Genomic DNA, 24,929 nt, shown 5'->3' on the forward strand with positions numbered 1-24,929 from the left:
TGGACTCTAATTAAAAAGCATCTCGACAAAGCCAAACAGGATTACAAAAAATACGCCGATCGCCATCGTGTGGCCGAATGGGATTTACAACCAGGAGCTCTTGTTTACCTCTCAACAAAAAACTTAAAAGTAACACAGACCAGCCGCAAACTTGCTTTGAAATTTCTAGGACCTTTCCCTGTGCGTAAAGTAATCAATAAAGTGACTGTTGCCTTAGATTTGCCAAAGAACTTGCGCCATGTTCATGATACCTTCCATGTCAGCCTTTTAAAACGGGCTCCACCAGCAGATCAATGGCACACTCGAGCCCCTCCTATCCCAACCTTAATCGATGATCAAACCCATTATGAAGTACAACAAATTTTGGACTCTAAGCTCAAAAGAAATCAACTATTTTATCTTATCAGATGGAAAGACTTTGACTCTGGGTTTGATGAATGGGTGCACTCTGTACATGTTCATGCTCCTCAATTAGTTAAGGCATTTCATAATCGTTATCCGCATAAACCTGGGGGAGGGACGTCTTAAGGGGGGCAGAAATGTCAGGGTTAGACTGTTCTTCCTGTATTTGTAACCAAAGAGACTCCATTTTAATTCTTTCAGTATTCTAAGTGCTTTATTCACAGGTGCCAAGATGTTCCAAGCAGCTATCACACAGCAGAGGATTGTTTTGGCTATCGCTTTTCCAGCCTTGGGAAACTTTCGCTTTCTCAGCTTCAAAGAGATTGTTTTGAGAACTATGGGGGGAGGTTGGGTCTGCTGGGATCTGTTACTTTGTACCTTATGCTTTGCCTGTCATTCGTAACAATACACGTGTACCAGCCTGGATATTGCATCTGGGCCAGTGGACTATAATGATTGCTTTTTCAGTAAATCTTTTTGGAAACAACGGACTCTTGTCTGATTGCAGAAGGTAGTCTGGAATACAGTTATTATTTAGCTACAGATGTGACATAACCATTGTTTGCTTAGCACTTGCTTAATTTTAGGTCCAGAGCAGATGACATGCCATAGTTCTGGTAGTTTGAAAATGTGTAGTGGGCTTGCACTCTTCTTATTCCTTTTATGCACAAATTCTCTCCTCCAGTTCCTGGTTTTCTTTCATCATATTTTTCTATGTTTTAGGTGGGTAGCCGTGTTGGTCTGCAGTGGAACAGCAGGATTTGAACCCAGTGACATCTTATCTTCAGCATGATTTTCAGGGCATGAGCTTTCAAGGCTTTCCAGAGTAAAATCTTCCATATTTTGCTATGACATCTGAATTGACATATGTTTTGTGCTTTGTCCTCTTCCATGTTGTCCAAACTGTATTTTCAAGTCATGGGTTGGAGACAAGATACTTACCTGTTATTGATCCATTTATGTATCAAGGCAAAATGGCTAGATCAGGGGACCCCAATGTGCCTGTAGGTGCCATGGTACCCACCGACACCTTTCCTGGTGTTCACCAAGTGTTTTTAGAAAATGGGTAGTGTTGGTTTTAGTTTCTTTCACTCCTCTTATCCACTGTATTTTTAAAAATTGCCTCTCTTCTCCCCTTCACTTGAACTTCCTGTGCGAGTGAGACAGAGAGAGTATGTGACTCCTTCCCCCATTAAACAGAACTAGAGAGCCAGTGTGGTGTAGTGGTTAAGAGCATGGGACTCGAATCTGAGGAACTGGGTTTGATTCCCCACTCCTCCCCTTGAAGCCAGCTGGGTGACCTTGGGTCAGTCACAGCTTCTAGGAGCTCTCTCAGCCCCACCCACCTCACACGGTGTTTTGTTGTGGGGATAATAATAACATACTTTGTAAACCACTTTGAGTGTGCATTAAGTTGTTCTGAAGGGTGGTATGTAAATCAAATATTATTATTATTATTAACTTACACCTGAAATACTGAAGGACTTCTATCAGAGTTATGCATAACCTCATGCCTTAACATTAAGTGGTTGGCTTTGCATCCTGCAGCAGCGATTTCGTGGTTGCTTCTTTTGAAGTATAGCAATATCTTGTGTACAAAGACTTAAGAGAAGATGATCCTGCAGGGAGAGGCAAGCTCTAGCTAGAGAGGACTCTAGTGAGAGTACCTTCTTTGAAAAGGAACTTTTCCTTGTCTGTCTGTAGAATGCTATTCAGAGACCTTTTTTCTAGAACTCTCCACTAGCAAGGCAACATCTTCCTAAGTCTCTGGAGAATGGTGTTTGTGATGTCAGAAGCTGACCTTAGTTGTTTGATGCACTTTCACTTCAGACTGTGGTTTCACATCTTGTTAACAGTAGTTTATATATTCTTACTGTAATCATAATTATTAGGTCTGCATTTGGCTAATATGTGAATTATATACGATAACTTGGTGCTGGTAGTTGTAGGACAATGTCTTAATTTTCTCTACTTTGTTGTGTGTTCCAAGTGTAGCATGTACCTCTCTTTAGGGTAGTTTCCAAAGGTCTTTTAAATAGCAATTAAAAGATGCTAACATCCTTCATTGGGGAAGGAACTGGAAAAAATATCTGTATATGGTGAAAGGTGCTATGCAGACATATTTTGCAGATTGTGATGTGATTGTGTCAATTTTTCTAACAAGATTTTTACATCTTGTTTGTATTTTGGAAGGCATTTCTATATATAATTTTGTGCCTTTTGGTAGGCAAAACTGTATATTTGATTTTGTTTGTAAAGTCCAGTGGTTCTCCAAGTCTCAAGGTGCTTCTTAAATGTTGATTCATTGCAGTATTGAAGACACTGTGGCCATCCCTTATGCTTCTTAGTGGTTCTTTTATGTTAATGGAACTTTCTGTTTTACCCCAAGTTTTTAGTTTCCATCCAGACCAAGCATCTTTTCAAAGTCTGCTGTATGCCCAAGTTTCTTCTTCCATCTTTTTAGCTGAGGACAACTAAAACTTGGCAGGAAAAAGTCTCTCTTGTCCTGGTAGGTTTTTACAATCTCTCCCCCCCCCAGCCCGGCCCCAGTATGGGGAGGCTCACTGTAATAAAGTTGGGGGATCTTTTCTTTTAGCTTTGTGTTCTTCATAATATAAATATTTTCAAGAAGGATTATAGATACATTTACTTGTCAGTTCTTTTTTTCCCCGCCCAACCGAATATGTAAAATACAGTGCAAAATAATGTGCTGAGTCTAATTTACCTCCATAGTGTTATAAACAAGCAGAACTTCTAGGTCCTCACCAGCATTATTTCAGACCAGTGTGATAACTCAGTAAACAAGAGCTTCTCTGATTTGACTGTGTGCTTGTTACATGCCTGTTTCTTGCTTTTAAGCTGGGCTGGATTGCAGCCTGAAGGTCATGTCAAGGCTCATTCCATTTGGGGCAGAGCCGCTTTGGCAGCTAGCCTCAGATCTGTCAATATTCAAGAGATTAGCAGAGCAGCCATATGGCTCAGTCTGTTCACATTTACAGAGAATTATTACTTGGATTTATCATTCAGACACTGTTCTTGCTTTGTTACGGAAGAATCAATTTTCTTGCGAACTTTTTTGTATACCCTTAAATTGTGGGCACTTCCCTGTGTGTAAAGTGCCTTCAAGTTGCACCTGTCTTATGGCAGCCCCAGCAAGGAGCTTTCAGGGCAAATGAGAAGCAGCAGTGGTTTGCCATTGCCTTTCTCTGCAAAGTTTTCCTTAGTATCTCCCATCCAGGTACTAACCTACATAGCTTCTGAGATCTGATAGATCAGACTATACCACTCCTCCTTCCCTCTCTGTAGATACTTCTACTGTTACTGCATTTGAAGTTATTGCTAAAAAAAGGGGGGTGTTGATACTGTCTAAGATGAAGAAGCAAGCTGAAGAAAGAGGCTGTAGGAAAAATGAAAAAGTTGATGAGGATCTTGGGCTGTTCTTCACAGAACTGAACTCTCCAGTGGAGTGGAGACTTCAACAATGATAAAGGGTGCTTTTAGAATATCTTTACCGCATGTTCTCTTTGTTATTGAGTTAATTAAGAGATTGAACTATTGTTCAGGAAGACTTTAGTTCTAATCTTTTGGCCGCAAACTGTCCTGGGCAAAACTCATATCTCTCCCTTCCCTCCATTGTTAATCTGTGGATATTAATGACCAAGCTAGACATTAACATTTTTAAAGAAATGGTGCTGGTGGGAAAACAGCACCCCCCTTTCTGTATGGAATACTGCACATGGAGCAGCCAAAACAGGGGAAATAACTTCCCCCCCAGTGCCATTTAGGGTTGGGGAAAGCAGTACAGAGCGGAAGGCAGAAGCCCCTTTTCCCCTCCTCAGTCAGGCTGTCCTTTATTTTTAAACAGTCTCCACACTTGCTGTGGGTATGTGAGGAGGGAACTGAATTCAGGAAACTTGGACTTGACTATTTCAAAAATGTAACATCTAATTCGGTCCAGAGTTACCATGAAGGTTACTGAGATGATGGGAAGTATTTTCATTTCATAGAAATATTATTATTATTATTGCTGTTTGTTCCCTCCCATATTCCTCTGCAGTTGTCTGTTACATCCTTTTTATAAGTATTTTGGTTGCATAAATAGTTAAGGATGTGAGCCGAAAATAGTATATAAGGCATTTTCAAGACTAACTGTTCTATCGTATTTTCTGCATGCATGCTTACACTGAGTTTTCTGGGTATTTTATCTGCAAGGATAAGATCTAGTTTGGGCCTTTGCAGTTCTGCACTTGAGAAGTCTATTTTTTTCTGCACAAGAAAAAAGCCCTGTTTCTGTTGTGGGCTTTTTAGGGAAAGAGAACATGTTAATTTCATCAATTGATGGGCTGACAAAACTTCCCAGTTTTTTTGTTGTTGTTTTTAAAGCACCAATGTTGCAATGTTGTTTTTTAAACTAATAAAAACAAAAAAGAATGGACTAAAAAGTACAGGAAACACAGAGACTCCTGTATAAAATGTCATTCTGCACCATGTATTGGCCAGAAGACAATTTACTTCTTACTGTGGAGATTAGCATGTTCACATAACGTATAACAAACAATAATAAAATTTCTTTTTTTTTTTGAAAAAATTTTTATTGGGTTAGAATCCGTTATTTTTACATTTACATTCAATTTTTCCCAAATTTTTCATTTCTAACCCCCTCCCTTTCCCCCCCTTTTGTTGACTTCCAACAGCTTTCCCACCCTTTGTCCCTTTTCCCTTACTTCTATTAATTTCCTCTATCTAAAACAGATATACATTCTCCATTATATTAAGCAGTACATCCTTAACTACTTTTCTTGTTATATACCCAAACTGTAAGTCTTTGTTTCCATCTTGGATAAACAATTTATCCCATTTTCCATTTTTAAATATTTCTATATATCATAAACCTATATATCATAAACCATAAAAATCTTACATTCAAATCAAACAATTTGACTTATTCTCTATATATTACTCATTCTATCTTTTTATGGTAATTCTATATAGCTCATCACATAGTCAATCAATTTGACTCTTCTATATATTCAGTTTGGTGCATTATATAGATCTTATCAAAGAAAGAAAATACTGTTGGTTACTCAATCCTTATATTTAAACCTTGTCATTAATTATTTTCTATAAATATTCTATCTATTAACCTATATATATCTATATATATATCAATCTGTTAATCTAACTGCTTATAAGTTCACATTTATCTCTTCCTCGCCCGGTAAAGTCACCCCCCTCTACATTTTATTATACTTCAGTAGTTCTCAAACTGCCACAGTTTTCCTCCCACCTCCCATTTCTTCTCCAAATATTGTTTCAGCTTCTCCCAGTCTGTGTTAAACTGCCCTGAGTCCAGATTTCTCAGTTTTCTTGTCATCTTGTCCATTTCGGCCATGTACAGCAATTTGTAGATCCAATCTTCAATAGTTGGCACTTCACGTGCTTTCCATTTTTGCGCATACAAAAGTCTAGCTGCTGCTGTCATATAAAATATTAACGTCCTATGATGGGCTGGAATTCCCTCCATTCCCAAGTTTAGTAGCAGGAGTTCTGGGTTCTTATTTATTTGAAACTGTAAAATTTCACTCATTTCTCTTATTATTTCCCCCCAGTACTGCCTGGCTACCTCACATGACCACCACATATGATAGAGGGAGCCCTCATGCTTCTTACATTTCCAGCATTTATTAGAAGTGTTCAAATTCCCTAGCGCAATCTTCTTTGGTGTCATGTACCAACGATAAATCATTTTGTAAATGTTCTCTTTAATATTAGTACATGTCGTTATCTTCATTGTAGTTTTCCACAAGTATTCCCATGCCTCCATTGTTATTTCTTTATTAAAATTTATAGCCCATTTCACCATCTGTGTTTTAACTGTCTCGTCCTCGGTATACCATTTCAACAGTACTTGGTATACCTTGGATATTCTTTTCTTGTCTTCTTTAAAAAGGGTCTGCTCTAGTTCCGAGTTCTCTGTTCGTATGCCCCCCTTTACAGAGTCTGAATTATATAAGTCTCTAATCTGTCTATACTGGAACCAGTCATAATTAGGTGATAGTTCCTCTTGCGTCTTTATTCTAAGTTTAGATGCTTCAGTTTTAGTTATTTCTTTGTACGTTAAACATTGTTGTTCATTATCAACAGCTCTCGGATCTATCACCTCATATGGAACCACCCACAAGGGGGTTCCTTCTTGTAAGTAAATTCTATACTTCTTCCAGATTATATATAGACTTCTCCGTACAAAATGATGCAGGAACATCGAGTTGACCTTTACTTTGTCATGCCATAGGTATGCATGCCATCCAAAAAAATTTTTATATCCCTCTAGGGCTAATAGTTTCTTGTTCTTTAGTGTCATCCACTCTTTCAACCAAACTAGGCAGATTGCATCATGATAAAGTCTCAGATTGGGCAGTTGCATTCCGCCTCTTTCCTTTGCATCTTGTAAAACTTTTACTTTCACTCGAGGCTTCTTGCCTGCCCAAACAAAATCTGATATTTTCCTCTGCCATTTTTCAAATTGTTTAGAGTCTCTGATGATTGGTATTGTCTGTAGCAAAAACATTACTCTTGGTAACACATTCATCTTAACTGCTGCAATCCTGCCCAACCATGACAAATTCAGTCTATTCCATTTGATCAAGTCTCTCTCTATCTGAGTTCATAGTTTTTCATAGTTGTTTTTGAATAAGTCTATATTCTTTGCAGTCAGTTCAACTCCCAAATATTTCACTTTGCTTGTTACTTCACAATCCGTTGTTTCCGTTAACAATTGTTGTTTCTGCTTAGTCATATTTTTACATAATATCTTTGACTTCTTTTTGTTAATATAAAAACCTGCCAAATCCCCAAACTCCTTGATCTTATCTATCACTTTTGGCATGTTCTCCAATGGGTCCTCTACAATTAACATTATGTCATCCGCGAATGCTCTGACCTTGTATGAATAGTCCTTCATTTTTATTCCACGAATTTCCTCATCTTGACGTATTTGTATCATCAGAATCTCCAATACTAAAATGAACAACAATGGAGATAACGGGCAACCTTGTCTTGTTCCTTTGCTAATCGTCAATTTCTTGGTCAATTCATCATTCACTACAATTGCTGCAGTCTGGTCTCTGTAAATTTCCTTAATTGCTCTGATGAATCTTTCTCCCAATTGTAGCTTTTCCATAGTGGCAAACATAAAGTCCCAGTTTAAATTGTCAAACGCTTTTTCAGCGTCTACAAAGAAGAAACCAACCTCTTTGTCACAGCGCTTATCATAATATTCAATAGCATTGATCACTGTCCTTAAATTGTCTCTTATTTGTCTGTCTGGCAAAAAGCCTGCTTGTTCCTCCTCTATAACTTCCGAGAGCCACCCCTTCAATCTCTCCGCCAATATCTTCGCAAAAATTTTATAGTCATTGTTAAGTAGTGATATAGGTCTATAATTTTTCACGTTAGTCAGGTCTTGGCCCTCTTTTGGGATCAATGATATATTCGCTTCACTCCAAGTATCTGGAATCCTTTGATCCCTGAAAACTCCATTCATCACCTCTTTTAGGAATGGTGCCAGTTCATTGGCCATTGTCTTATAAAATTTAGCCGTAAGTCCATCTGGCCCTGGCGCCTTTCCTAGATTTGCGGATTGTATTGCCTTGCTTATTTCCTCGTCAGTTACTTCACTGTTCAACTTATTTCTCCAAGCTTCCGAGATTTCTGGAAGTTTGGTTTTCTCCAGATATGATGCTATTGATTCTTTGTTTACTTCTTTTTTATTATACAGCTTAGCGTAGAATTTATAAAAGGCTCTACTAATGGTAGTCTGCTCCAAATACGTTTTGTTATCTTCACAGATTTTATTTATTATTTTCTTTTCCCTTTTCTTCTTCAATTGCCATGCCAGGTATTTCCCAGGTTTGTTAGCACCCTCAAACGCTTTTTGATTCAGTCTTTTAAGATTCCACTCCAATTCTTTATTGCTCATTGCTGTTAGCTGTTCTTGAAGTATTTTGATTTCCTGGTATACAATAATAAAATTTCTGTGTGTTGATTGGCTCAGGGGATCTGGAGGGAAACTTTAAAATATTTAGGATACAGGGCTCTCTGCAGAATTTTTCTGTTAGCCATATGGCAGCTTCCACCCCCCCACCCCCCATCAGTTGCAAGGTTTTTGTTTTGTTTTTTTCTTAAAACAATAACTTTGCAGTGTTATTATTTTTAAAAAGAAAAAAAAAACTGAATTGGTTGCTGTTTAGCTAATCAGGTTGCAGGAGGATAAAGGTGAGAGTGAAAGGCAGAGCCAGGCCTCACACTGAAGAAAACATTCTGCACTTCTAAAAAGTCACTGTTTGACTTTGCTGGGGAAAAATTGGGGTATGTGTACAGGGAAAAAACTGGAGAAAGATCAGTTCTATGGCAGATGCAACCTTTGTTGATGCAGAACAGAGAAAAGTCTGGGAAGCAGTTATGAGACTAAATCAGGGTATTTTGACTGTTCATGCGGACAGAAATCGATGCAGTATGGAGCCAGAACCAATGAAAAAGCCCCATGTAGGTCTTTTGACCTAGGAAGGAGAAATTGCTTCCATAAGCAGCACATGCTCATGGAAAGTTCAGACTGGAGCTATTTGAGTGGTTTCAGTGAAGCATGCGTGGCTTGGTAAAATACAGTTGTTCAGAGATTGTCTGCTTGAAAGTTTATTTTGCCAGTCACTTAAGTGAATTCTCAGTGTGCATGAGAGAATTTAGGCTGCTTTCATGAGGGTCTTGCTCCATGAAAGGTCTTGCTCCATGAAGTCTGTAGTAGGTTGGTTACATGCCACTATTAGGTACTTCAGGAATTATGGAGGAATCAGTGCCTGCCAGATGTTTGTCACGCGGCAGTACTGTCAGCTCTCCCATAAACCCGCTGCCAGTCAGGGGCGTAGACTTTCCAGTTTCCCGGGGGGGAGGGGGCTGGGGCTGGGCCAGAGGCGTTGCTATATCTGGTCCTTAAAAGAACCAGGGCCCAGTGACATCATAGGGAGAAGCCAATGACACCACAGGGAGGGGCTTCCATTGCCACCATCTATGGAGGCGGGGCTATGGGGGATTTAGGGAGGGGCTCCCCACAAATTTGGGGGGGGGACTGAGCACCCATGGGGACCCCCCTAACAATGCCCCTGAGCTAGGACAAACCTAGGAAAAGGTGGGAGTTGGCCAGTGGTTAGTGCTATCTCAGCGATCTCCTGCTGTATCCTGTTTTTGAAATTCACTTTTAGAATAGTCACTTTAAGATCTACAAATATACATATCATGTGTATAGGACAAACTAATGGTCACAAATTTGACACTAAGAAAGTCAGCACAGAAAAGCCTGTAGGGGAACATTTTTAAAGTTTTCCTGGATGTTCATTTACAGGAGTCTTGATTCTGCCTTAAGGGTGAGTTAGTACTGAAATTTACTAAATTGTGGCATCACAGATGCCTTCACTTGGTAAATGTGTGGTTGAAGTCTGAACCAGAGCAGAATACAAAACAGTTGCTGTGCACTCAATTTCTGAGCAATGTATAGAGTTCAGAGTAGTAGCAATCTCCTCCTCATTTCAAACTCATATCCTATAAGTGAGTACAAGCACATTTTGAGGCAATTCAGAACAGTGCTAGTCACGACCCCAAAGAAAACTCACAGTTATACTACCTAGGATTGTATATACCTTGCTTTCTTAGCACACTGCTTAAAAACTCCACCTTAAAAACATAGGGATTTAGAACACATTATTAACAAAAATCACATCATTAAGTTCACATTCCTTGATAATATTCTCTCCAGGCTGCACACAGGGCAAAAGGAAATTCTCTTTCTTTGCAGGTTGGTGGAACTACGAAGATGTAAAGGGTCCCCCGAAAGAGACAATACAATTCAAAAAGGACCATTTGAGGGTCACTATTCAACATACTTACCTTGACTGTTGATTTTTTCTGGTCAGTGGAAGACAGCTTGTGACAAATTGTTTCCATTCCTGGACATAGAGGGTCAATTCCAGAAGTGGTTATTTGTCAATATCTTCAGCATCTAAGTGAAATTAACACGGAAATTAGAGACTCTACCTTTAAGAACGCTTTGAACTGAGCTGTTTGTTTCTTCTATTATGTGTAATGAGCACCAATCTTAATGGTTTTTTCATCTTTAATTATGTGAAAATATTTATAAAAGGATTGCATTTGTACATACTAATTTTTCAGGTGACTGTTATTTTCCCCGTGTATGGTTTGTGTATTGAAACGGTTATTACTGGGGAAAGCCTTTTGTGTTTTGTTGTAGGGTTAAGGACTAAGCTACTTAGTGTGGGCCATAGCCATAGGTATTTTAAGGCAATGTATAAATTCTTTTTTATATAAAATTTATTTTTATAAATATAAGCAAAACAGAAAATAAAATAAAAATGATAGCACAGTTATAATTACATCAAAAGGAAAAGAAAAAAAAGAGTAAACATGTAATAAACAATATAAATAACTCAGGGGTTTTTTTTATATCCAGCATATATCAATCCTTGAATGTGTTTGGTGTCTGTCAGAAAAGAAAGTATAGTCTTCAGTATTCAGATTTTTGATCCTCCAGGCATCTTCCAATTGTAACATTTCCATATAATTAAACACATTTTTGGGAAGTTTGCCTTCTTTGGTTTTTTCCACCTATTTTTTTTTCAGATCCATTACCACATTCATGTCTCCGAAGATCATTATCTTCTTGAAAATTGAAAATGGATTGGAAAACATTTTCAATTTTTTTTCTCTTGCATTGTTTGGTGCATATATTGTTGCTAGTGTGTAAATCTTGCCTTCCAGGAGCCTGATTTTCAAAATCATATATCTTCCATCAGAGTCTCTTAATTCTTCTGTAACATTTATTTGTAAATTGTTTATATAAACTGCAACTCCTTTTTAAAATTATGAATTCTTAATAAACATAGAAATACATAAGAGCAAAAAACAGGAACAAGCCCCAAAGAACCATGGAAATTGTAATCTGTGCTACAACAGGAAGGGTGGACAGTCCTGTGCTTCATCTGCCATTATAGCCGAGTCCCTCATATGAGTTAGTCACTGCTTGCCCTCCCCCAGCCAAATCTGAGGGGGCTTGAGCCCCTCAGCCCCCATGTAGTTCACTGGTTTCCCGGGGGGGGGGGCTAAGCCCCCTCTGGTCAAATCCGGGGGGGGCTTTGAGCCCCTCAGGCCTCCCCCCAATAGTTTACACCTATGCTGCCAGTGATGTCTTGGGGCCATTGTTGTACATATCAGCTCTTCCCCTTTCCCCCAGCAGCTGAAATTGGAGCCATCAGCTTTTTGTTCCACGGAGAGAGCTTTTGAAATTCTGTGAGTGTGAACTCAACTGTCTTCCTCAAATGATTATTCAAACAAATGGTGCCTAGCTGAATGTTGTTTGCTTCAGGTGTTGCTTTTGCCTAGCCTTCTCCAGAATGCTTCAGTCTCCTTTTTAATGCAACTTGGCACACTACTGTACCTAGGCTTTCCTGCTGGGCAGATTCATTCTTTGCTTCTGCTGCCCCCATTTTCAGCATGAGTTAAAAGGGCCCTGAGCCTTTGGCCACTGCATCTGGTTGCCATATTTGTTTCCCACCCTTTCCCCATGGAATTTATCCCTTTTTATCCTTCCATCAATTCTGTGAGGTACATTAAACAGAGAAATAATTTCTGAGGTCACTGAATAAGATTGGGACTTAGATGGTCCATATTCAAATACAGCACAGTCACACTTGTCCTATTTTGCTTCATTTACTCTAAACTTCTTGATAACTTTCACATTTATTCACTGCTGTCTCTTACTATCCTGTTCTTTTGCTTTCTTTTACTGACATGACTATTTCGCCCCTGCCTCCGTAACTCATAATTCTTCTTGTTGGTATTGTGTAATCTGTTTATAATTCTTAAAATAAACATGTAGCTTGGAGACTGTTGGTTTTGGATTTAATATCCAAACCAGAAGCAAGTTTGGAGTTTCTCCAGAAAGTGGTAGGTTATTCTGTACCTTTCTCTTGTGAGTGGGAAAGGTTCTATTTAAGAGTACTTGGAGGAACTTGCAGTTTTTGTAATTTGTTTTTTATAATCATTTGTACCCATCAAGATACAGTTAGGTGAGTCACACTTATTCTAGGTTAGTCACAAACCCCCTCTTTTTTTATTGTTCATGTTTCTTAATCCATCAATGCAGATGCCATCAAATCCTTGTTATCCATTTCATGCAAGAAGTCTATTAACGGTTTCCATTCATTCAAGAAGTTCATGAATGTCTTTCTCTAATCAATGCAGTAAGTTTTGCCATTGATGCAACCTCCAAAACTTTTGTCAACCATTCCTCCACTGTAGGCAATGTTGTAGCTTTCCACTTTTGTGCATAAAGTACTCTTGCCGCTGTAATAAAGTATAAAAACAGTGTTCTAAAGCTTTTTTCCAACTGGCTGTCCATTATTCCCCACAGAAAAGTCTCTGGTTTCAGCTGAAGTTTAATCTTCAAAATCTTCTGAATCGATGATTGTATCTGCAACCAAAAACTCTTTGCTTTCTTACATGTCCACCACATACGAAAAAATGTCCCTTCTTGTTTGGCACATTTCCAACATACATTTGACGACCTCTTATACATTCTAGCCAATTTTTCAGGAATAAAAATTTTCTTTAATACTGGAGCTTAATGTAAACTTCAGCCCTCTTGGCCACATATTTTCCCATTGCTCCATTAATATATTGTGTCCACAATTTTTCGCCCATTTAATCATGCATTCTTTTACTTGCTCTTCTTCTGTCTCAAACCTCAACAAAAGTTTATACATTTTAGAAATAACATGTTCATCATTTGTCCAAAGGGCTATTTCAAATTCAGTTTTAGATTTCTCAAAGTCATAATGACTCTTGTCTAATTTGAATCTCTCTAGAATTTGCATATATGGAAACCACTGACAGGCATGCCCTTCTGCTGCTAAATCCTCTCTTGATTTAATTTTAACTTGGTCCTGAGAGAATTCCAATAAATCCTGATAAGTTAACCATTTAGGTGGACTAACCATTTCCCTTCTAAAATGAGCTGCTTGTGATGACAACCATAGAGGTATTTTCGAAGAAAACTTACATTTGCATTTATTCCATACTCTCAGGATTGCACGCCTTACATAATGATTATTAAACTCTGCGTTGGCTTTAACTTTGTCATACCATAGATACCCAGGCCACCCAAATTTTAGATCATGCCCTTCCAAGTCCAGTAATCGTCTATTTTTTAACAGTATCCATCCTTCATCCAAACCAAACAGTTAGCCACAAAATATAATCTCAAATCTGGGAGGCCCAAACCTGCTCTTTCTTTTGCATCCTGTAGAACTTTAAATTTAACCCTTGGCTTTTTGCCTTGCCATATAAATCTCAATATATCCTTCTGCCACTGCTTAAATGCTGCCTCTGTTGTCAATACAGGAATTGTCTGAAATAGGAATAACATTCTAGGTAATACATTCATTTTAATTGCAGCTATTCTTCCCAACAGCGATAATTGAATTTTATCCCCTCTTAGCATATCCCTTTTAATTTCTTTCCAAGTCTTAATATAATTATTTTGGAATAACATACAGTTCATGTTTGACAAAATAATACCCAAGTATTTTACCTTTTTCTCAACTTTAAACCCTGTTTTGCTCTCAAGTTTCATTTGATCTTGTATTTTCATAATTTTAGTTAAGACTTTGGTTTTCTTATTAACCTTAAAACCAGCCACTACACCAAATTCTTTCAACTTTGTCATTAGAATTTTAATTCCGTTCAAAGGGTCTTCCAAAATCAACACCAAGTCATCTGCAAAGGCTGTCAGTTTGCAGTTCTCCTGTTTCACCTTAACACCTCGAATTCTCTCATCTTGTCTTATGTCCCTATTCAAAACTTCAAGCATCAATATGAATAACAAAGGTGACAATGGGAAACCTTGTCTTGTGCCTCTTTGTATGCCACATGGTTTGGTTAACTCTCCATTCATGACTATCCATGCAGTCTGGGTTGTATAAATCGACTTCGTCCATTTAATAAAATTGTCCCCAAAGTCCATACCTTCCAATATCTTAAACAAAAATTTCCAGTTTAAATTATCAAAGGCCTTCTTGGTGTCTAGGAAAATCAAAGCAACTTGTCTTTCATTATGTTTTTCTAAATATTCCAGAATATCCAATACTGTTCTTACATTGTCCTTTAGATGCCTCCTAGGTAGGCATCCACTTCGATCTTTATGAATAATGTCCCGTAGGATACTTTTAAGTCATCTTGCCAAGATCGATACAAACAGCTTATAGTCATTATTTAATAGTGATATTGGCCTGTAGTTTCTTGTCAATGTGTGATCTTGTCCATCTTTTGGAATAAGTGTTATGTTGGCCTCCTTCCTTGAGTCTGGCATTTTCCCTCCCTCTAAAATAGAATTCATTGTCTTTTGTAAAGGCTGAAGAAGTTCATCCTCAAAATACTTATAGTAGCTACTTGGGAGGCCATCTGGTCCAGGAGCTTTTTCCAACACTCTTTTTTATGGCTTCTCCCACTTCTCTTGCTGTTATAGGTCCATGTGTGACTCTAGAAATGATATATATTTGCTGCGGAGAAAACCGGAACTCAACCTGTAGTGTAATCTAGTGTTTTTTCTTGTTTTCTTTTCCCTTTTCCCTTTAATTATATAGATATATGTATTGTTAGGGTGTCATTTAGAATTGTTTGTTTTTTCTTATTCTCTGTTTATTGTTTATTAGGTTATGGTGTATAGTTTATAGTTTAAATAAAGAAAAAATTTAAGGTGAAAGATACGGTTAGGTGAGGCAAATATAAAAATGGATTCGATTTTGTTTTGAAAGATTGTAAAAGCAAATGGAGGCTCTTAAGTTCTGATATTTTCCCAGGCATAATTAAGCAAGCTGCTATTGGTTTTCCTTTTCACACTAGGAAACTAGTGTTAGGATAACTTAAAGTCATTTTGTGAATGCTAAATTAGTTTTAAGCTGTGCTATTACTTTTCATAACAGATTTCAGTAAGCAGTTGAGAAGATGGGAGAAAGCTTAAGACCAAAAGTTCTCTGCTTCTTTAGGAAGCTAGTTCAAATAATATAATGCAGATAAGTCTATAATGCTGACTATGCACTGTCCAAATTACCTGTTGGTATTCCTATTTTTCTCTCCTTGGTGTAGCACCTGTTGGGTTTTCCTTCTATTTCACACACACCAGTAACAGTGAAAACTATTCTGTTAGCCTGTTGCAACAAAAGCACAAAGAGCTATTTTTGGAATTTAAAAACTAGCAGATTTATTGCAGCTTAGCTAGCATCAGTGCATGGTAGTTTTTAAAGTTACTTTGGCAGTCTCAGGAGGGTAACTAAACATATAAACAATCGAAAGGAGTTAAACAACTTTGGCACTTAAGACATTTGTAAAATCACAACTGCAGGAACAGTGGCCAGCTGATACTATCTAACAATTGGTGTATTGTCAATATAAAATATAGAGCAGGGGTAGGTAATCTTTTTCCCTGTTTGCCAAAATCTTTAATGTCTACCTGTGAAGATTTAGTGTGCCAGCAAACAAGAAGTTTGTGTACATGTGTGTGCATTGAAGGGAGAAATTGGGCCAGACAGTCTGAGAGAAAATTAAGCCCCAGTGGCACTACCAGCACCTCAGGGGATCGATCACATCAGTCCCTTAGGCAAAGAACTAGCCTTGCATGCCCTCAAAATGGTCCGGCTTGCTGCTGTAATGCAGAAGTTCCAGGGTTGTCTGTGCCTGATAAAAACAACTTATGTGTATACACCTGTTTGAATTTGGGATAAACAGTAACTAGAAGCTACTGAAAATAATGCTTTTTAAGGAGATGTATTAATTTATTGGGAAAATGACAAATCATACTGACTTTTTTCTTCTTTTTCATTCAGGTATGGCCTCACAAGTCTTGGTCTATCCACCATATGTTTATCAAACCCAGTCAAGTGCCTTTTGTAGTGTAAAGAAACTTAAAGTGGAGCCAAGTAGTTGTGTGTACCATGAAAGAACCTACCCACAGATCTGTGTGAATGGTAAAAATTTTGGAATCACTCAGCCTCCCAGCAGGGTTGGTACTTTTTTTCAGGCAACAAACCTATTGGACAGACCTCAAGGAGAGACTTTTTTGCTGCAGACCAGTAGTGTTGCTTTAAAAAATATTGCAGGTGCTACAAAGATATTAGCAGTGCGGGCACAGCAACCTCAAGTGGAAGCACCTTGGACTGGGATACAGGAAAGTGGATTAAACGCCTTGGACCGCCCCCAGCGATGTGGACTGAAGCGTAAAAGTGAAGAGTTGGAGAATCAGAGTGGCACAATGCAGATTGTTGATGAACTGCCTATATTGCCTGCAATGTTGCAAACAAACTTGGGGAACCCAGTGACAGTTGTGACAACTACTGCAACTTCAAAACCAAGTGGTGATGGTGATTATCAATTAGTGCATCATGAGGTGTTATGCTCTGTGAAAAATACTTACGAAGTTCTTGATTTCCTTGGCCGAGGGACTTTTGGACAAGTTGTAAAGTGCTGGAAAAGAGGAACAAACGAGATAGTGGCAGTTAAAATTCTGAAGAACCATCCGTCTTATGCACGTCAAGGGCAAATTGAAGTGAGCATATTGGCAAGACTAAGTAATGAAAATGCTGATGAATTTAACTTTGTGAGAGCATATGAGTGCTTTCAGCATCGCAACCATACCTGCTTAGTTTTTGAAATGTTGGAACAGAATTTATATGATTTTCTGAAACAAAACAAATTTAGCCCTCTTCAGTTGAAAGTTATACGGCCTATTCTGCAACAAGTGGCCACTGCACTGAAAAAACTAAAAAGTCTTGGTTTAATACACGCTGACCTCAAGCCAGAAAACATTATGTTGGTAGATCCTGCCCGGCAGCCATACAGGGTTAAGGTAATTGACTTTGGGTCTGCTAGCCATGTATCAAAGACTGTCTGTTCAACATATTTGCAGTCTCGGTACTACAGGTATGTATGCATGTTTTGGGGGTACTGGCTTTTGATCAGTATTTTTCTTTTAAAATATGTATTAAAAATCCAAAATGTGAAACATCCACTTTTCTGATAATTAAATATTCCTTATTACAGAGTGCTATGTCCATGTAAAATGAAAGAGATACATGTTTTCAGTGGAGCAATATTACTCAGTTTTCAGTTTGTACCAGAACATAGTAAATGTGCCTAAATTGATAAGCTTATTGACATGTTTTTGTATTTTGTTTGCTGTTTTAGTACTTTCTTTGAATGTCAGTAAGATACTTTATGCCCCCTTTTTCTTTATCAACTTTGATTCAAAACAACAATGTGGTATTGTAAAGATGCCTACAGTACAGTGACCAGATAGAACTTGTGGAGGTAGATGTTCCCTTTCTCCTGTGTGTCCTAAAAATCCTCTGCTAAGCGTCAGGGGACCTCTTTGCAGAATAACTGGTTGCATGAAAACAAGAATTGGGCCTGTGGGTGATTTCCCCTGGTTTTTCTTTCTGAATAGCTCCCCTGGTGAATTTTGTTTATAAAGGTCCCCTGACTTTCAGCAGAGGATTTTGGTGAACTTCAGGTGATTGCTGAGGAAAGAGGAAGGCAAGGAAACAATCTGTTTCCATGAGATTTTTCTCCTCATGTTATTTTAGGATCCAATCTATGGTCTATCAAAAGGTTGTATATAGGGCTGTGCAAGCCCTTGTCGCTTCGGGTTTCCAGCTTCGGGTTTACCCGAACCGGGAAACAGCTTCGGGTAAAGCTGCTTTGGAGATACAGCTTCATATAGCTTCGGGTTTGCCTCTGAAAGATTCAGGTGTCAATTTCATATCCGGCTTTCGGGTGCCCTGGGGGGGGCAATTTCTTTCTGAGGCAAACCAAACTTGGTGGAGACCTTCTCCTACCTCTTCTCTAACAACCCCCCAAGTTTCAGAAAGTTTGGACTTTGGGGGGCCATGTTATGCCCCCCCAAAGACGGTACCCCCATCCTCCTCCATTCGTCATTATTCCCTATGGGAAAAACAGGCAATCTTTCTAGGTTGCTAGGGGTGGCATTTTGCAAGCAAAATGCACCCAACTTTCAGGGGCCCTTCTCCTACCTTTCCTCCCACCCCCCACCAAGTCTCAACCTGCTCCCACTTTGGGGGGCCATATTATGGCCCCTCAAAGAAGGTACCCCTATCCTTGCTTTCTCCATTATTTCCTATGGGGAAAAAATGAAGAGGCTTGTGTGGCTAGGGGTGGCATTTTGCATGCAAAATGCCCCCAACCCTCAGGGGCCCTCCTCCCACCTGTCCTCCCACCCCCCACCAAGGCTCAACCTGCTCCCACTTTGGGGGGCCATTTTATGGCCTCCCAAAGAAGCTGCCCTCAGCTCCCTCCTTTTCTCCATTATATCCTATGGGGGGGGAGAAGAGGCTTGTCAGGCTAGGGGTGGCATTTTGCATGCAAAATGCCCCCAACCCTCAAGGGACCTCCTCCTACCTGTTCCCCCACCCCCCACCAAGGCTCAACCTGCTCCCACTTTGGGGGGCCATTTTATGGCCTCCCAAAGAAGCTGCCCTCAGCCCCCCTCCTTTTCTCCATTATATCCTATGGGGGGGGGAAGAAGAGGCTTGTCAGGCTAGGGGTAGCATTTTGCGTGCAAAATGCCCCCAACCCTCAGGGGACCTCCTCCTACCTGTTTTCCCACCCCCAACCAAGGCTCAACCTGCTCCCACTTTGGGGGGCCATTTTACGGCCTCCCAAAGAAGCTGCCCTCAGCCCCTCTCCTTTTCTCCATTATATCCTATGGGGGGGGGGAGAAGAGGCTTGTCAGGCTAGGGGTGGCATTTTGCATGCAAAATGCCCCCAGCCCTCAGGGGACCTCCTCCTACCTGGCCTCCCATCCCCCACCAAGGCTCAACCTGCTCCCACTTTGGGGTTCCATTTGGGAGGGGGCTAACCCGAAACCCCCAACAGCCCCACACAGCCCCAAAGACACCCTCCCCAACATTCCCACACTTTCCCCCTACCCCAAGAGCAGGCTGGCCAGCCATCTCCCATTGTTCCCTATGATGGGAACTTTTAAACTCTCTTTCCCAGGGCAATTATGCACATCCCAGGGGTGCTATAATGGAGGGCACACTCCTAAGTGCAAGCTTGTCCCTGTGAAAGCACACCTGAACCACAAACACCCTCCCCAAAATTCCCCCACCATCTACAGAGAGGGCTGGCCAGCCAGCCCCATTGTTCCCTATGAGGGGAACTAACCTAATACCAGAGAACAAAACCACAAACACACACTGAATAAAGTTTAAAATCTTTATTTTTCAACCTTCAAATACAGAAAAAAGGCACAGTAGTGTGACACAGCACACCATTCCCACACCCCACCCCAAGGGAACACAACTCACTACGCACCAGAGAATCTGAAAAACACAGTTGCATGCAAAAAATCTTTATTTCCTGTTGTGATTCAAGTTACACAGCATGAACACAACACAAAGGGCATCGCAGCCGCCCCCCCACCTCAAAGGAACACAACTCACTATACACCAGAGAATCTGAAAAACACAGTTGCATGCAAAAAATCTTTATTTCCTGTTGTGATTCAAGTTACACAGCATGAACACAACACAAAGGGCATCGCAGCCACCCCCCCACCTCAAAGGAACACAACTCACTACACACCAGATAATCTGAAACACACACACACACACCAGGAAACACCCCTCCTCCCCCCCAACCCTCAAAAATTTTAGCTTGGGGCAGACACACAGACACTCACACACACACCAGGAAACACTCCTCTTCCCCCCCCCCCAACCCTTTAAAATCTTAGCTTGGGGCAGACACACAGACACACACACACACACACACACACACACCAGGAAACACTCCTCCTCCCCCCCAACCCTTTAAAATCTTAGCTTGGGGCAGACACACACACACACCCAGGAAACACTCCCCCCCTTTAAAATCTTAGCTTGGGGCAGACACACACACACACACACACACACACACACACACACACACACACACACACACACACACACACACACCAGGAAACACTCCTCCTCCCCCCCTAACCTTTTAAAATCTTAGTTTGGGGCAGACACACAGACACACACACCCCCCACACCAGGAAACACTCCCCCCCTCTAACTACAAACACACCAAATGTAGAATTTAAAAAAAAATCACTCCCACCCAGTCAAGCCTCTAATCCTCCCCTCCCCTCCCCACACCCACCAAGACAATCCCCCCCCAAGAAAACTTAAAATACTTTAAACAGGTACAAACCCCCTCCCCCAACCAACAACAGTAAAAATGAATCAAGAAAAAATTCTGAAAAAATGTAGAATTTTTTTTTAAAAAAAAATTCACTCCCACCCAGTCAAGCCCTTAATCCTCCCCTCCCCTCCCCACACCCACCAAGACAACCCCCCTGAGAAAACCCTGTGAGTCACTGACTCGCTCACCACTCCTGCAGTCCAGCGATGGTCAGGCGACAGGCAGGAATTCAACGGGGGAAGTCCTCCTCCACAGCAAGACTGCAGAGATGACATGCTCGACCAGCCACAGCAGCAGCGGGAGTCTCTCTCGTCTCTCAGTCTAGGAAAGAGCAGAATGGAAACTGGTTATTAAATAAGTATATTAACTCTTTAAAAACTACTTCTAAATTCTAACCCCTCAGTCCCAAAGTGTGGGAGCCAGAGTAAAAAACTAGGCCAAAGCCTTGGCACACACCAGGGAAGCCACCCACTGTAGAAATGAAAGGCAGGCAGAGTAAAAAAAAATTTTAAACAGAGCAGCAGTGGGCCAGCTTCAAGTTAAACCCCCACCACTACCACCTAGGCCAAAGCCTTGGCACACACCAGGACTTGGCATGAGTCTGCCCCTGGGAAGCCACTGTTAAATTTAAAAAATAAAAATAAAATGCAAACTTAAAACAATCCTTTCCCAAACCCATTGCCCCCCAACCACCCCCTCCACCAAAGATCAAAGAATCTTGTGAGTCAGTGGAACTCACCAGTGAGATGCAGGGCCAGTCAGCAGCGCTCCGCAGCAGGGACCTCCTCTTCCAATTTCTGTCCAGGCAAGCCGCTCTGTCAATGTCTGGGTAAATTGGAAGATTCCTAAAGGGAAGCCTCCAATTTATAGCCCTGCACTGCAGCATTTTAAAAAAGGCACTCTACTTCCAGAGAATCCCCATTGGCTGGGCTGGAAGGAGAATGCTACTGCAGGATTGTCCAGTCCTAACCCCTCCTCCCCCTTGCACTCATTGCATAGTCTGCAAACAGTGCAAAGAATCTCTCCAAATGTGCAGGTTTGCACTGTTTGCAGACTTTGCATTTTGCTTGCATTGGCAATGAAGATCAAGCAGCAAGCAAAAACTCCCGCCGCTTTTTCAGGGATGGGAGGGGGAAGGAGGAGGTTAGAGTGAGTCACTCACTACTACTCCCCCTCTCCTCTCCAAAGCCAGAGCTGGAAGCCTTGAATAGGCTTCAAAACGTTGCCTTGAAGAAAAAAAAAAACGGGGGAAGGGTTTTGCTTGCATTCGCAAGCAGCTGGCAATGGAGATCAGCAGCAGCAAGCAAAAAGCTTTACGTGCCAAAAAAAAAAAAACGGCGCTGGGAGCCCAAGCGACACGAATCGCTTCAGGTTGCTTAGCTTCGGTATTTCCGAAGCGCGGCCATCTTGCTGGCCCCACTTTGGGAAATTCCAAAGCTACACGAAGCAGGTAGCTTCGGGTAACTTTACCTGAAGCGAAACCCGAAGCGACGAGCCCTAGTTGTATATATTCTTCAAACTAGGGGTGTGCTCCCTAAAAAGGTTTCGGTTTCCTGAAAGCTTTGGGAAAAAATTCAGGAAAAACTGAACCCCAAAGCAGCAAGCTGCTTCAGGTTTTGGTATTTAAACTATTTTGGGATTATTAGAGAAGATTCGGCCATTGTTTCCAATGAGAAATACAGTTCCCGGTTATCTGGGAGCCTGGGAGGGCATTTTCTTCCCTAATAATCCCACATTTGCAGGGGACCCTCTCCTAACCCTCCTCTCACAACGCCCTCAAGTTTCAGGGAGATTAGACTTTGGGGGCCATGTTATGCCTCCCCAAAGGTGCCCCATCCACTGCCAATCTCCATTATTCCCTATGGGGAAAATTGGAGGGGATGGGTTCCTAAGTGGCGGTGGGGTGGCATTTTGTAAGCAAAATGCACCAAATTAGCAGTTGTCCTACTCCTACCTATCCTCTCAAGATCCCCCAAGTTTCAGGCAGATTGGACTTCAGGGGGCCATATTGTGCCTCCCCCAAGAAGGCACCCCTGAATTTTTCTTAGTGTGATTCTCTGGTGTAAAGGTTGGTTCTCATAGGGAACAATGGAGATTGGCGGTGGATAGGGGAACATTCTTGGGGGGGGCATAATTGACTATTAATTTAAATTTTACATTCCTCTTTTCTCCCCAGAGGGGAACTAAAGCAGCGTCCAAGATTCTCCCCTCCTCTGTTTTATCCTCTCAATGACCTTGTGAGGTAGGTTATGCTAAGAGAGTGACTGACCAATGTCACCCAGCAAACTTCCATGGCACAGTGGGGATTTAAACCTGGGTCACCCATATCCTAGTCCAACACACTAACTGCTACACCATGCAAGCTTTCTGTAATCTGCTGTCACTGTATTTGGAGATGCATGTGTTCTGGGGCTACACTTGGGCAAGTCACACCCTTCTTGGATGACTTAATCGCCTAGCTGATTAAACAGAATATTTAGTAGGATCTCAACAGGAATTCACTTAGCAATGTTTGCAGATTGTGATAACCGAGTGACAAATGCTTATGCAGCAAATGAAAAGTCTACACTTCTGTTGTAAATGTTGCAAATAGGAGTAGAGTGTATCTGTACCGCAGGGATCAGATATCTGTTCCTCAAGGATCATATTGTGATAATATGCTAAGTGGTTGAGGGTTCACAAGAAGTTCACAAATATGGTTTAGCTCCCTTCAGTCTTGCTTCTTTGAAGACAGGTTCCAGCACAGATGAGTGAAATAGCCATCAAAGGAGCTATTGAAACTGTTGTTCGTGTTAAGATTCATGGTTCATATATGTCTATCTGGCAGCATTTCATAAGTTATCTGCAGTTTTTAAATTTCAGAGATGGAAAACATTTCAAAATCTGAGACAAGGATAAACATGTAGGAGCCAGTGTTAGATTTTTGGACACAAGTCTTGTCTCTCTATGTCAAATAAAATCAACCTTTTAGATGTTTAAATACTTGTCTGATCAAGAATATTCTGCCCACCCTGGTTCAGGCCAAAGATGGCATGGTCAAGGTTAACCCTTGTTAATTAGTCATATTAATAACTAAATGCTTGACTCTTTTAAATCTATAGTTGACAAATAAATTGATAACATGATTTCCTGCACTTTGTGTTGAAGTTGTGATTTAAAACACATTCTTAGCATATATTATTGACTTGAGAATGTTAATTATAAAGGTGAACAAGAAAATGAAGGCAAAATCAGTAAAAAGATTGTGATGAACATTAATATTTTAGTACCATATCTATAAATATATTTTGACATGCTATATATAGCATTACTAATGTGAAGCTGCTGCCCTTCCATCGGTCTCATGTCAGTATGGTTTCTCATACTGCTTGATTTAATTGTTCTTGGGATACAGGATATTGTGAGATAATTTGAGTTTTAAAAGTGGAAATAACTCTTTTCAATAACAATATTTTGTCATTGGCGAAAAAAGCAATGCATGAGAACAAGAACAAGATTCCTCTGTAAACAACTTGAGCTGGAATGTAGCCTCAGATGTTATTCTATCACTTTGAACTGTGCATCACTGAATGTTGTGGGGGATGTCTTAAAATAGGCAGGGGGTGGTGGCCAGAAACCGTTGACTACTATAGATGGTGAGGCTCTCTTTCGCTGGTGCAATGAAATAAGCCAGAAGTACATGCTGCTAAGAGCATTCATTTGCTCAAGGTCAGCATGCTCAAAAGTCAGCTGCTATGCTTGTGAGCAGAGTTACAGAAAAGAAGCAGCAGCTATTACATGAATAAAGGCAGCTTGCTCAGATAGTGGGCTATATTTCATCAAAGTCTACCAATTTTTTTTTTTTAATTCTGACACTCAAAACACAGTTTGGCCTTACTGTTCACCTGGCTGATATAGATGTAAACAAACAGCAGATAGCAATTACTAAGTACACTGCAGCTTGGCGTTTACGGCAACTTGAATTGACACCTTTTTAATTTCCCACTTTAGTGATATAAAAACTCATAGGATGCACCTATATATTTTCACTTGTGTTCGAACTTCTTACACATTTACAACTGAACTCATGTAAAGAGTGGGCAAACCCTCTGGGCCTGGTTCTGGTGCTGATAACAGCCACACAGTACCCCAGAAGCTCTCCCAGAGTAGTATGCCCCGCCTGTTTATACCAGACTCACCGGTTTCAGGGTTCTTAGCTGGAAGCC

General features: G+C 40.5%; 1 protein-coding gene across 3 annotated transcripts in view; it reads left to right on the forward strand.

The window, feature by feature from the left end:
- Window positions 1-24,929, forward strand: part of HIPK3 (homeodomain interacting protein kinase 3) — a 164,206-nt gene that overhangs the window by 29,449 nt on the left and 109,828 nt on the right. For all 3 annotated transcript variants that reach the window (XM_054970560.1, XM_054970559.1, XM_054970561.1), the window contains exon 2: window positions 16,347-17,439. In XM_054970560.1, coding sequence (XP_054826535.1) covers window positions 16,349-17,439 — 1,091 coding nt within the window. In that variant the 5' untranslated portion in view covers window positions 16,347-16,348. The remainder of the gene's footprint in view (window positions 1-16,346; window positions 17,440-24,929) is intronic.

The sequence above is a fragment of the Eublepharis macularius genome, chromosome 2 (genome assembly GCF_028583425.1).
Source record: "Eublepharis macularius isolate TG4126 chromosome 2, MPM_Emac_v1.0, whole genome shotgun sequence".
Taxonomy (NCBI): domain Eukaryota; kingdom Metazoa; phylum Chordata; class Lepidosauria; order Squamata; family Eublepharidae; genus Eublepharis; species Eublepharis macularius.